The 14,115-nt window shown below is 45.2% G+C and overlaps 1 protein-coding gene across 1 annotated transcript in view; it reads right to left on the minus strand.

Annotated features, from left to right (window-relative positions):
* Nucleotides 1-14,115, minus strand: part of Abca4 (ATP binding cassette subfamily A member 4) — a 104,616-nt gene that overhangs the window by 70,738 nt on the left and 19,763 nt on the right. Inside the window, exons 4-7 of the mRNA XM_021645014.2 lie at nt 12,814-13,054; nt 11,275-11,414; nt 10,054-10,170; nt 9,227-9,424 (exon numbers count right to left, since the gene is read on the minus strand). Of these exons, the coding sequence (XP_021500689.2) occupies nt 9,227-9,424; nt 10,054-10,170; nt 11,275-11,414; nt 12,814-13,054 (696 nt within the window). The remainder of the gene's footprint in view (nt 1-9,226; nt 9,425-10,053; nt 10,171-11,274; nt 11,415-12,813; nt 13,055-14,115) is intronic.

The following is a 14,115-nucleotide window of genomic DNA, read 5'->3' on the forward strand; positions in this document are numbered from 1 at the left end:
CGGCTTTATTCATGTGAAGACATTTCATCTCCACAACACACGCAGGTCAGTTACTATGGTCATTCAAAGCTCACTTATAAGATGCACTGAAAAATAACTGACCCTACCCCCACCCTGGGGCAGACTCTGTTTTCATCCACTACAATACACTGCACTGTCTCACAAATAATGAGGGCTTTATAAATACCATTTTACTGTTGTTTTTGTAAAATAGCTTTGAACATCAGCAATCAAGTGCCTTTCAAGTTCCTGCCAGGTTAGTCTTCATTAATGACAGTTGTTCATGAGGGAGGAGAGAGGTTACTTTCTTCAAACGATCTGTCTGAGGACACAAAGTGTCCTGAGTTAATCCATAGCACTCTGCCTGGCCAGAACAAGGCTACGGACAGAAGCTAAAGCCACCTGGGCAACGGGAGAGGACGGTGGCTGCTATCTATTAGCTGTTCATTGGGTGAGGTTCCTCTACTGCTGCCTAGGGGAAGGCTTTATAAAACCAAACATGAAAATCATCTCGCCCTCACCAGACTTTCTTGATGAGGTCAAGCTGTAGAAGCTGCTTTGAATGTGAGTCAGAAGCCCCCAAGTGTTCCTTTGAGGAGTGATTCACAATGCATTCTCTAGGGGAAGCCATTTGCCTCACAGCAAGTGACCTCACTCCCTCCTGAGACTTCCACTAATCCCTGGAGTTAAAATCTTACCTGATGGGCATGTATATTAGAACACGTATGTGTGTAAGGGCCAGACCCATGACAAATCCCTCAGCAGAGGTCCTAGATCGGATGTATTTAGTCTATTGTGACAGGCTTGTCACTTACAACATAGTGGGGCCATGGAGTCTATTTTTAAATGCCATCTTGCTCTATGAAATGATGCCATCATGGAGGTCAGGGAAGTATGTCAGGCAACAAGTCTGTCAAGTGCTCAACATAAACCCAGCACACCTAATTGGAAAAGTCTAAGCTTTGAGCAAATGTCACAGCAGGAACTCAGAATCTCACGACAATGCCATGACAATGCCCTCTGACAGCCAACAAAGCGGCAATCAAACACACAAAGGGGGTCTCGTAGTCCACTTCCCCCACTGCCCCCTCCCCACAGGGCCACATGTGAAGTTCACACTGGCCCCTTCCCCCTAGCTAGCTATCTTGGCTTTCTTGTGGGCTCTGGAAGGAGAACCACCCTCCCCCCTCCGGCTGAAGACACTCATTTGTTGACACAGCTAAACATCACCTTGGAGGAGAAGCTTCAGGGGCAGCAGGCCTCCTCTCTTGATATCCAGTTCAGAAACATGAAGTCATAGATCCATGGAATTATCTATTACATACGTGGTAAGCTGTGTCCAGGGGAGGCGATGAGGAAGCATCCTTCTTTTCATTTGAACTCGATAATCAAAGGCGCCTGGCACGTAGTGCTGACAGGTGTGCAAAAATAGCCGTATTTTGACCACGAAACCCCAAAGGCATCTAGGTCAGGCCTTGGGAGATAAGGAAGGCATTGAGGCTTTCTAATCCTGTCTTACATCTTCTCAAAACAGCTGATAAACACTAGTGGGGGCCTCCTGTGGTCCTCATGGTATTCCATGCTGACACCTGGGGCTCCTTTTGAAGAACACCAGTGGATGTGGGCAAACATCCCAGAATTAATTTCCTGGCAGATGTAAACTGCAACCTTCAAGATTTATTCGTAACTTCATGGGAAAAGCCATGGTGTAAAATCACTTTGGGTTATTTGGGTTGTTTGGGATGGTGAATTAGAGGCAAGGTATTGTAATAAAAAGTATCATGTATTCCAGACACTGTGAATAGACTTCTGAAACATTCACTCGCCAAGAGTGAGCAAATGCATTGTAACTAACCAGTAAAAGCGTAGAAAAATACGTGTCAGTAACAAATTTTTTTTTTCCAAAACAAATAAACAAATAAATGCAGCATTGAAACAAAAAGGTGAAGTTGGAACACAAAGCCTCATAAGGGACAAAGCCACCAGGTCAATGCTTTCCACCCAGCTGGTTCCAATGAAAGTTACCATCACTTGACTAACAACCTCCAGACACTTTAGCTTTCCCGGTTTCCTGTCCCATTGTTCCAACAACACCTGGAGGTCAGGGCTACTGTACTGGATAATAATGAGGCCGTGTGTGCCCTGACCACCAGCACTCGGTTCTGCCATCCCGGTGGCTGTCACCCGAATAGCTTGAGCTGTCCTCATTTTCCAGATAGATGTATAGCTATGTTGTCCCTAGTAACAGAGCCCATGCCTAGATGTTGAAGGGTGTGTCTCGTCACACAAAGAGTGAAGCTTTTATGAGCCATGCAGGCCAACTCCAGACACCACCACTACTCAGTGTCCTGTCCATCCCCTGCCCAGATCTTCTGCGCCATGGGAACCTGTCCAGTGGGTTCATACCTCTGAATCTAAACTTTTTATTTTCCTGCCTAAAAGTATCTTTCTGGTTTTGTTGGCTAGTGGATTTAACCTTTAAAGCTCAGCACAACCATTACTTTTCTGCTTAGATTTAGCACTCGTTGGTGTCTATGCCACTACAGATCTACTCGGGAAAGCTGAGAAATCAAGAAGAAAAACAAGCTGGAGTTTGAGCCCTGGAGTGGTCAAGTCAATGCAAGTAGGGAAAGCGTGTGGACAAGTCGTGGTTGGGCTCCTATGGAAGGAATACGCAGAGAAGGGTAGGAGCACTGTGAGACCTGAGGTCTGGATGTGGGTGTGACAAGCCAGTGAAGGAGAGCAAGCAGGGGAAGGTGACACTGTCCAAGCTGAGAGGTCTGGGGCATTCTGATAGGGTGCAAAAGAGCTGTGGAAGCCATTTACCTCCACAGTGAGGAGCTGTATTTCATGGCGGGCTTGGGTTTTAGAACCATCTCATTAAAGAGGATGTGGGAACTGAACAGACACAGCAGGAGCCTGGAGGCCTGGTTGGGGGCTAGGAGAGACTGAGTGGCCTCTGAGAGCAGCCACATGTGAAGAAGGAGAAGCGAGGATGGGGAAGAGCCGACAAGAACTGGATGATTTGTAAATTTGCTTTTGTATTTGTAGAGAGTGAACTTCTGGGGAGTCAGGGGTTAACAGTAACTATTAGATGTTTCTAGGTCAATTTGTGAAATTACCTACAGGAAAAAATGAATTCCAACCTTTTTGAATTCTCATTTTAACCTAGATATTTTTAAGCAAAGAGAGAGAGAGAGAGAGAGAGAGAGAGAGAGAGAGAGACCAACTCATTATTTCAAATACTGTTAAATAATTGGTATCTTTACTGAGTTCAATGTGTAATTTAAGCAAATGATACTTGTAGAACCTCTGGACCTTGTACATTACAGGGAAAAAGAACTTCATCACTGAAGTCAGCACATACAGATCTGGGTTAGAATTCTGAAGTGCTCACTTATCTGCTGTGCTGTAGTGGGAAGTAAAGCCTCCTAGAGTCATTGCCTTAAATTCTACACAATGACATCAATTTATGCCTACCAGGCAGGTAGGAGCATTGCAAGAGATGACAGGTAAAAGTGGCCAACATGGCCCTGTCTCCCACGGCTGTGTAAGTGTCTCTTCTCTACCCATTGTCCCTACCTTCCATCTGTTTTCTTTCCTCTGATTGAGTTCTAGATTTTTGAGAGATCAGAGGCATAAAATACAGTGATTGTCTGTGAGTTGCTTAGGATCTAGTTCATGGCCCTTGAAATAATAATTGCTCTTGTGGTTTAGATTTCTGTACTCTGTCTAACTTCTCCACAATACCTCCCTAGTATCTGGAGTCATTGAGTCAACAGAAGAAAGTACTACGGGTACCCAGCCAATATCTACACCTCCAATTCTACAACATGTTACACAATCCAACTTCATCTTCCTTATCCAATTTCCTCCCTTAAGTTAGCCTGAAAAATAGATTTCCTGAGAACAGCATGGTTGGGTGATGGCATGTAGCCAGAAGTATTAAAGGTGCCAAGGAAAAGTAGTGAAAAAAAAATAGCTGATAATTCAAGAAAATAGCACCATCCAGTTCACAAAGAGTTATGTACATACTCTGCCTGAGCTGATGGCCAAGGAAAAGCAGTTAATGAATATATGGTTTTTTTTTTTCAAGACTTAGCAAAAAGTAGATGTTACTGATTAAAGTATAATTTTATGCTTTTAGTGGAGGTATTTGCATATTAAAGATTGGCTGAATTCAGCTTCCTCATATGAAACTTAAGACCTGAAATTCAAATGTACTAAGAAATTTAAATCTACTGTGAACTGTAAATAGTGTTTGATTTATGCTAGGCCTAACCTTTTGTTGAACAACAACAAAATGAATTAAAGAGGAAAAGTATAAATATTTATTTCAACTAAAAAGTAATAAGAGGAATAGTTTGTTAATTTTGATAACTGTTTCTCTATAGAAAACATATGGATACAGGCAAATATAGGTTATTAATAAAATGTGCATGCATATAAGATATTTACCTATATGTGGGCCAGCAGGATGGCTCAGTGGGTAAAGTCACATGCTACCAAGCCTGAAAACTTGAGTCCAACCCCAAAAGACCACATGGTGGAGGGAGAGAATCACTCTACAGGTTGTCCTCTAATTTGCACATGTCATGGCAGACTCTACGCTGCCCTCCAACACACACACAAAGTAAACAAACAAACATCTCCCCCAGGCATAAATTATTACCCATAAAGCCTTCATTAAACTTCCGGTTCCCTAGATGTGGAGAAGTGGGTGATGGGACAGTGTCTGGGCCACATGTGAGAGATGTGGAGGTCCTCGAATGTCATCAGCATCTCTGTCCCCAGACAACTGTCTACCTTCTAGCCAAGAGGTCTGTGTCACTTTTGCCTTTATTTCTCAGGATCAGTGGGAAGACAGAACTTAGCTATGGGATGCTTGAGAGCCCATGGAAAGCTTTATCCAGAAGGTGGTTGGAGGCTAAAGACAGTTTTTGCCCTCTGGGTCACTGTCCAAGTCCTTCATCCCCCAGAGCTTTCCTCCTAGCCTCTGGAAATAGGCAGACCCGCTGTGACTCTAAGCCATTCACTCACGAGGGCTAAGCCAGAGTTCAGCAAGACAAGCCTTGACTAATGCTTATGAAGTGACTGGGTGTGAGAAAAGCTGCATTCTGTACTTGATTCACACATCAGAGCAGCAGCTGCCGTGCATACATGTCCTTGGTGAGAGCCCAGAGCGTCTCAGGTCAACCCCACAGCCACTGTGGAGAGGGGTTGGTACTACCCCACTTTCCAGATGAAAAGCAGCCCCTCCCCAGCCTAGCGTTTACCGACAGGCCTGATGAATGCTCGAAGTGCTGGGTCCTCGTGCTCCTCTCTCATCCTGTTCTCAACAATGACCTTATGAGGGTCTGTGTACACACAAGAAAATCAAGCCTTAGAGTGTCAGATTTCTCAGGATGACTAATAAGAAGCGGATATTCTGGTCCACAGCCCCTGTGGGACAGGTGAGACAGCCCCATAGGCAGCTGTTTAACTTGGACCCACAAGGCAGAGTGAGGAGAATGGATATCCTTCATGTTGTTCCATGGGGCAGTCAGCAACTAGGGCCTCACCCTAAGCAGGAAGGAAGAGATTTAGTCCTTCTAGTCCCTGAGAAGACAATCTGCCGAATCACTCTCACTTCCCGAAGGGAAGGCTCAAAGATCTATTCTTTGTTCTCAGAGCCTCTGTTACTTTTCAGTATCACAATTAAGTGTTCCATTGTTATGGGTAGCAGAATTCATTTGCCTAATTTTCCTTAAGTGTTTTTGGTTTGGTTCTTAGAACAGGCAGGGTTGTGGGCATTGGCCCATGAGGAAGTGTTCCAGTCTCCTTAGTGCAAGCCCCCTAATGGAAAAGGAGGCACCCAGCTAGAGTTCTTAATTAAGGTAAAGGTGGCAACATACTAGCTTTCTTGTCCTGGGGAAACCTTTAGAACTATGAGAGAGGGGTTTTATGGCAAGTATGCTACTCAGGCATTCTGGAATGGAGTGGTGGATTTTCAAGGTTCCTCCAGACACTCAAAACACAAGAGCAGATGCAGAGAATCTGAGATAGACTGCAGTGCCTTTCTGTCCTTCACTGCCTTTCTCCCCCACTGTAACTTCTTCCTGTCCCCTAACTCCTTGCTTCCCCCACACCCAAGGGCAAGATGATAAGAAACTGAATCATTACTTCTGCCATTATCAAAAGCTTTGTAGGGGTCCCCTTGAGGAGGCCACTGACTCTTGGTCACAGTGGTCTGTACTTCAAAGCCCTGGGGAAATCCCAGTGGCCTAGAAGCTAGGTATATGGTCAGCAGCTTCATGAGCTCAAGAGAGCCACCAGTTGGGCTCAGTGGTGGCTAGGCTGCTCTTAGGCCATGTTTATTTACACTTTAATTAAATTTTGATATTGATTAATGTTTCTTTAATGACAGTATCTTGCACAATTTAGCTTATTTAAATCTCAGAACAAGCCAAGTATCAGGTAACTAAAATTTCACAGAGGTGAAGACTAGAGAATAAATATTAGAGAATTGAGTCTAGGAAAAAAATCTCAACTATTTAAAAGACTGATACCTGTCAAACATCTATTGCCACTATATTAAACACAAGACGCCTAGGAGACAATTCCTTTAGGACTGAGGATATAGCACAGTTGGCAGAGTGTGGAAGGAAGGAAGAAAGGAAGAAAGAAACTTCATATCACCACACAATGTCAAGTAAAGACAAGAATTACTCGTTATGTACCTCACAAAAATGTTGTGAGCGCCACAATGAAAATAAAACACCTCCCTTGTCCACCCATGCCCATGTACAGGCTCTGTCTGTACTAAGATTAGATGGTGGGACTAGCTAGGGCTTACCCGTGAGGGAAGAGATCAATTGGCAACTGTACATGGGTGCAGCAAGCCCCTTTCCCCCAGATCTGTAAATATACATGTGATACCAGGGTTCTTCTATGGAAATTCTGAGTCAGTTGGTCTGGCTCATCAAAACGGGGTTTTTGCTTGCTTGCTTGTTTGTTTGTTTGTTTGGGATTTTCTGAGAGAGAGTTCCTCTGTGTAACAACTCTGAATTGTCCTGGAACTCTCTATGTAGACCAGGCGGGCCTTGAACTCACAAACATTCATCTGCCTCTGCCTCCTGTATGCTGAGATGAAAGGCTCAGGCCACCCAGCTCAGAATATGTTTTCTAAAAAGACAGACACTCAAGGTCATTATTGTCTTCTGGTCAGATGGAGATTGCATCAACGCTGGCTCTGCCGCCGACGCCATGTTTCATATTTGCTGAGAAACGACCTCAGGAGCGTGTGCGGTGATGTCAACGTCCAGGGTTCAGGAGAAGGAGTGGTGGCTCCTGAGCACCAGGGAATCCTCAAGAGCAACCAAGAACACATAAAGCCAGACTTTTCTGACTAGTGAGTTGTTCTTAGGACCCATCATCTGGGATAGAAGAGCTTACTCCTATAGGCCCCAGATTAACTCCCATCCCTATTTCTAGAAGCACATTGAACATCCTAATGGCCTTAGATTTTTGAAGGTTGAGGCCCAGCCTATTGGATGTGATCATCCTTTACAGGTGAAAGCTCCTGGGGCTATGAGGATGAGAATATGATGATGACAAAAATGTGCCCACTGATGCCATACATCTAGCTATTCAAGCCAGAAATGGACAACACAGACAGCTCACTCTACCTGGACGTGCAGGAGCCTGAGGGTTATGAGGAGAGGGCTGCGGATCACGAAGAAGCGAATGTCTAAGCCTAAGTGAAAGTCAAAGGAATACCTGAGAGCCAAATCAAAGTATAGATGAGTAGGACTGGAGAAACACAGCTCTGTCATAGAGCACTTGCCTGGCATGTATGAGGCCTTGGATTTTACCACAAGCATCACAAAGAAAACAGAAAGAATAAATGGGTAGATAGTGGCAAAAGCAAAAGTCATTTCGGGCTTGAGTAGCTATGCATTTGTTTTTGGGAAAATGCCTCCCTCACTTCATAAGAATCTTGCTTAGAGTTCCCCATGGCAGCATTTGTTCCAGGCCTCCCAACTACTCCCCTCTCGAGGCATTAAGGTCCAGAAGCTTGGTGGAGCAGAGATCCCTTTGGGGGTATTGCTTATGCTGTAAGAAAGGCGTTCCCTCCTTCTGTGGAATTTTTGGTGTAAGGATGAGCACTGAGGGCTGTCAGCAGCTGAGGCTCTACCGAAGGAGAGGAACAGGCTGAATGCTTTGGCGTTGAGTCATTGGGTCTTTAAACATTCGAGTGATGCAAGCAGATGTGTGTTTGGAATGCTACACCGGTGTCTGTGTGGAGGGATGCCTGGATTAACAGAGACAGAAGTCTGGAATCCAGGGAGAGAGCTGCTCGGACAGGCTGGTACAAAGGCCTCTAGCCCTCACAGAGCCTGGAGAGCAAGAGGCAGAATTCGGAGACATTTAGGAGGCAGAAAAGACAGAGCGCTGTGACTGGGTGTGACAGAGGAAGAAAGAGGTCATCAGGGCTGGCTCCGAATTCAGGCACACCCAAATTTGGACTCTGCTTGGTACTCCTAATGGCTGTGGGATCTTATTCAACCTCTTTAAGCCTTGGCTTCTTGGTCTACATACTGGCCGTGATAACACGGCACACTTCATGGAATTGCTGGAGGATGAGATAAGGCAACTGGAGGCAAAAACATGTAGCACAGAAATGGCAGCAAGAAATCCTCAGTGTACAACCCAGCTTTCACTGATAATGAAAAAGGAAGAAAGCTTAAAGATGACCCTGAAGTTCTTAGGTTGAGAATCTGAGCAAAAGCTGATGAAATGAACTAGTAATAGAAATACAGGTGCCTACTAGGAAAAGTGGACGTAAGTTTGTTTTGACACATGTGGAGTCTTACACACCCTTAAGGACTTTGGGGTAGGGGTGTCCGGAAATCCATGAGACTCAGACTCAAGGTTTAGTGGACACTGGCCAGCAGAGAGTCATTGGAACAGTGGCAGGTGGGAAAGAACTGAGGACGGACATGTGCTAAAAGGGAGGAGAGAGCCAGGTGAGTCAAGAGTTAGCAAGATGTGGGGAGAGTTTTGTGCAAGCGTAGAGGAACCTCCAGAGAAGATCCTGTTAGACGGCCGTGGAACTCTCACTTCTTCACGGAAAGGATGGAAGACCGAGTCCAACACGAGCTGACTGGCTAACAACAGGTCACTAGCCTTACCCATGACATCATCTGAGGCTTACGACGGTCCTCAGCGGATCCCTGCCTCTTACCTCCAGGTACTGATCAGCCAGGCGTAGGAAGCGGTCCGTGGTGTTAAATATGTCCCTCCAGTCAAAGCTGGACATGTCATCAGCCTGGTTCTCTCGGGGACCGTCAGGGAAGAAGTTTAATATGGCTTCGGTGGTAATGCCTTCTTCTCCAAGCTGCCTGTTTATAAAGTCTTTTACTGTGGGATGCTTCAGGATATCCTTGGGAAAAAGAAACGTAATCACAGAAATTAAGAATTCCACAGGCTTTTTGGCCTTATTCTTAGAACATGTCAGATTTTTAATGTTTAATGACTGGGACACGAAGGCTCACTAAACAAGCTTTCCTCCTATTATAAGGTATATGCACTTTTATCATTTTCTTCAAACACAGGGCCTCTAGGGTAGAGGACAGACAAGATGCAGTATGGGAGGGGTGTTAGTGAGCATGTAAATGATTTCCTTTTTTTGGCTTTCTGTTTTGTTCTTATTTTAATTTCCCTTCTACTGAAAATTCTTGCCTCTTGGCTTCACAAAGTTGCAAATGAGGCCAGGCAGACACAAGTGACCATCTTGGCAGTATAGAGTTGGCCTCTTTAGGAGACACCCTTTTGAAACCTGAGGCCCTCAAGTGAATTCATGGGAAAGATACTGATTTTGCTGTAACTTTTAACTTCCCCCCCGAATTTAAGAAGCATGCTCCCCACCCAATGCCAGTGACTCCATTTGATGACAGTTTCCAGACTAGTGCCTGGGGTTCTGTTTGCTCTGGCTTGGTCTGCCTTGAATAGGGATGAACTGGGTGGCCCTTCTCCTTCTTCTTCCCCATCCTATCTCGTGGGCATCCTTACTCTGATCATGGTCATCTGTGTGCTCTTCTCAAAGAAGTACCAGATCTGGGGTCCCACTTCAGCCCACGTTTTGGCCAGCTTCCTAACTCGACCCAGTTCTTCAAAAGTTGAGTTGGCCTGAAAATAGACACATAGAGAGAAAACAGAAGAAAATGTGAGAAAAACAAAACAAAACAAAACAAAAGCCTTTGCTTTTATTTTTCCTTCTCTTTCCATAAACCCATAATGTTTGGGCAAAGCTCCTCCTTCTCCTCCTTTTTTTCTTCTTCGTTTTTTAATCATTATTATTATTTTATCTTAAGTATATGGGTGTTTTGTCTTTATGTATGTCTATGTATGCCTTATGCCCACAGAAGCCAGAAAACAGTTATCAAATCTTCTGGAACTGGAGCTACAGACAGTTGTGAGCTGTCATGTGGGTGCTGGGAAATGAACCCTGGTCCTCTGGAAGAGCAGCCAGTTCTCCTAACAGCTGAGCCATCTCTCCAGCCCACAAGGCTCTTCTTGGAAGTGCCTTTCTGTTCTGAGTATTGCATTTACCAAACTACAGTATTGACAGAATCTAATTTGTTAGTATCTCAGGGGTACATGCAACAAAGATGTTATTGTTTCCAAGCCTCATTAAGTGACAGTGGGGATCCTAGTGAGCAAATATTCTTCCTCCCCATTTTTGCCTGTTCTGGGAAGCCAGGGATCAGAAAATGCTGAACATTTCCATTAGGAATATAAGTCACACAGTGGGAAAGAAACTCCATCGCAGGCTGCTTCAGAGAGGGTAGGTCCAAGCAGGGCACCAGAGCAAGGCATTCCTACCATGACTGAGCATGGGGGAGGAAACCCAGGAGTCCACTTAGGGGAAAACAAGCAGGGGAGTCACTGGCAGGACCATATTTACACACACACACAACACATACACACACACACCACACCACACACACACACACCATAACACACACACACATACCACAGCACACACACAACACACACATACACACACCACAACACATACATACCACAACACACACACACAACAGAACACACACACACACCACAACACACACACACACAACACACACACACACACACCACAACACACACACCACAACACACACACACAACACACACACACACAACACACACACACACACACACACACACACACACACCATTGTCTTCTGGGAGGTCCAAGACATAAGAGAACTAGACCAGCTGGGATCTTACATTCTGTATTAGCCTTCGCGCAGCAGGGGAATCTGGAGTAAAGAGGATTTTTCCCATCACCAGTGGCTTTGCTGCCCTCCAGGCTATTTTGGTTAAAGGGTTTGACTCCAGGCTCTGGATCAATGAGTTACAAAAGGATGCTGTCAAGAGAGAAGGTACATTTTTCAAAACTCCCCACTGCTCGTAATTAAACATAGTCATTAGTGCATTAAGTCATGTGTCTTACTCTCACTCAGTTCCATGCTGGAGGGTTTGGGAAATAATCTAAATTATTAGGCTGGACCCCACTAATAACAATCATTAGCGACAAATGCCACAGTGTCCCGCGATAATAGCCTCCACAGGGAGACAAAGGGTAGACTTGGTCTTGTGTTTTATTCTGCTTAAAAGGAAGACGTTGAGGAGCCTGCTTGTGATTTTTGCAAGAGACCAAAGGCAGTGAAAGCCCAAACATGCCTCCCCCCACTGGAATCTCAGCTTTAGTGGCAAATAATTGTGTCTATTAACTGTTTCTCTTCTTTGTTATGCGCTGCTGTCTCCGGATCCGACTCCCTTTGCTGTGTCTTTTTTGCTGTCTTTCTGTAATGTCAGAGCCCACCCCACCCCCAAAACAGTGAAAGTGAGGCAGATGGCTTGCCAGGGGCTTGCCAGTGCTGTTGGCTTGCCAGGACCCTATTGACCTGAGCTTTGTTGTGACTCTGGGTTGCCTCCTCGTTTATCACTCTTCTCTTCCTCTGGAACTTAACCCCAGTTCAGTTACATCAGTGGGAAATGTCCCCTCTCTTTCCTTTCCAAGTGGGCTTGGGTGCTTTCCATGGCTCAAGTCCAGTCATCTATGAGCACCACTCTCCTCTACAAGGGGGAGGAGAATTTCTGGGTGACCTCTCTTTGCCCAAGGCCACTTCACGAGAATCAGCACTGAGATTGGTATTTCCTAGGAGTGTTGACTCAGTGGTCCTCAACCTTTCTGACACCGTGATCCTTTAATGCAGTTCCTCATGTGGAGGTGACCCCCCCCCCCGCTACCATGAAATTAATTTCATTGCCACTTCATAACTGTAGTTTTGCTACGGTTATGAATCGTAGTGTAAATATTCGCATTTTCCGATGGTCTTTTTGGGATTGCAAACCACAGGTTGAGAGCTATTGTGTTAACGCATCACTTTTTTTTTTTGTATTAGTGCTTGTGTGTGTGTGTGTGTGTGTGTGTGTGTGTGTGTGTGTGTGTACGGTTTATAAGTGGAATAAGTAGGAACCTACTTGGCTTTCTTTCTTTCTTTCTTTCTTTCTTTCTTTCTTTCTTTCTTTCTTTCTTTCTTTCCTCCCTCCCTCCCTCCCTCCCTCCCTCCCTCCCTCCCTCCCTCTCTCTCTCTCTCTCTCTCTCTCTCTCTCTCTCTCTCCTTCTTTCTTTCTTGTGGATTCTGGGGACTGAACTTGTACTTGTATGGCAAGAGCTTTGCCAGCTGAGCCATCTTGCCCAACCCATTATCTTAACCAACACCAGAATCCAATTTGCCTACGGGATACAGGAAAACTTACTTGTTCTTTTGTCATAGGAATAGGTAGGCTCTTTCCTTGCCGAATCAATCCCCAGGAAGGCTTTGTAGTTATTGTCTTCATACCAGTTAAAGGAGAACACCCGAGAGCCTCCTCCTTCTGGGTACCCACACAGGAGGTCAGACAAGATGCCCATCAGCTGTGTGAAGGTCTCAGGACCGCTGTTCTGAAGGAGAGGTCTGGTTGCCCACAGCAAGTCTTGGACACTTGGCCGATGAATAAACTAGGATGAAAGAAAGGCTCTGAATACTCTTTGTATTGACTTATTTGTTTTGCCTGCATGTATCTCTGTGTGAGGATGTCACAGACAGCTGTGATCTGCCACGTGGATGCTGGGAACTGAACCCAGGTCCTCTGGAAGAGCAGTCAGTGTGCTCTTAATCGCTGAGCCATCTCTGCAACCCTGGCCTTGAATAATCTTAGAGCAGACAGAATCAAGGCTGATTTCCATGTTTAAAGGAAAACATATAATCTTTGTAATTCTGAATCCAGCTGCAGGAAAAATCCCCCAAACCCACTGTCGTCTATGTGGAGACAATCATGAACACCAAGCATGCTAATGTTGTCTGCTTTCCTTTGTTTGGGTTCCTTGGCATTGTGTCCTTGGAAAATGAAGAGAAGATATCTCCATAAGCCAGTTGTTAAGCCCTCAAGGTGGAGATACTAGAAAAACTGAGAACTAAGATAATGGAGAAATGTCTGTGTTCTGGAAGTGCAAAACCATGGCAGATGTCTATGATTAAAAACTTTAGAATTTGGTGTTCTGTATTCGGAAAGTAACCTTTCTGAGATTTATTTTTACTTATGTATATGTGTGTGTCAATGTCTGAGTCTGTGTGTTCTCATGTGCATGCAGGTGACTGGAGGGTCTAGAAGGAGACATCAGCCCTTCTAGACCTGGGATTACAGATAATTGGAGGCTGTTACGTGATCTCTGGTCCTGTTCACGAAGAACGAGTGATCCTAACTGCTGAGCCACCTCTCTGGCTCCACAAAACATGTTTGTATTCATCACATGTGAGTGTGCCCATTCAACAGAAATGTGTGGTTTGAACTCTCTCCCTCCCTCCTGTCCTCCTCCCTCTCTAACTCTCTCCCTCCCTCCCTCCTTCTGTCCCTCTTTCCCTCCCTCCTTCCATCCTTCCCTCCCACCCCACGCCATGTGAGTGTGTGACCATGCATGTGAGAATGCATGTATTTAAAGATCCAGGCAAAGAACAGAAGCTGTCTCACTTATTGGAAGACCGTTTTCAAATTCTGTGTCAACTAAGGGGGAACCTGGGC

Source organism: Meriones unguiculatus, chromosome 10 (assembly GCF_030254825.1).
Source record: "Meriones unguiculatus strain TT.TT164.6M chromosome 10, Bangor_MerUng_6.1, whole genome shotgun sequence".
In the NCBI taxonomy this organism is placed as follows: Eukaryota; Metazoa; Chordata; class Mammalia; order Rodentia; family Muridae; genus Meriones; species Meriones unguiculatus.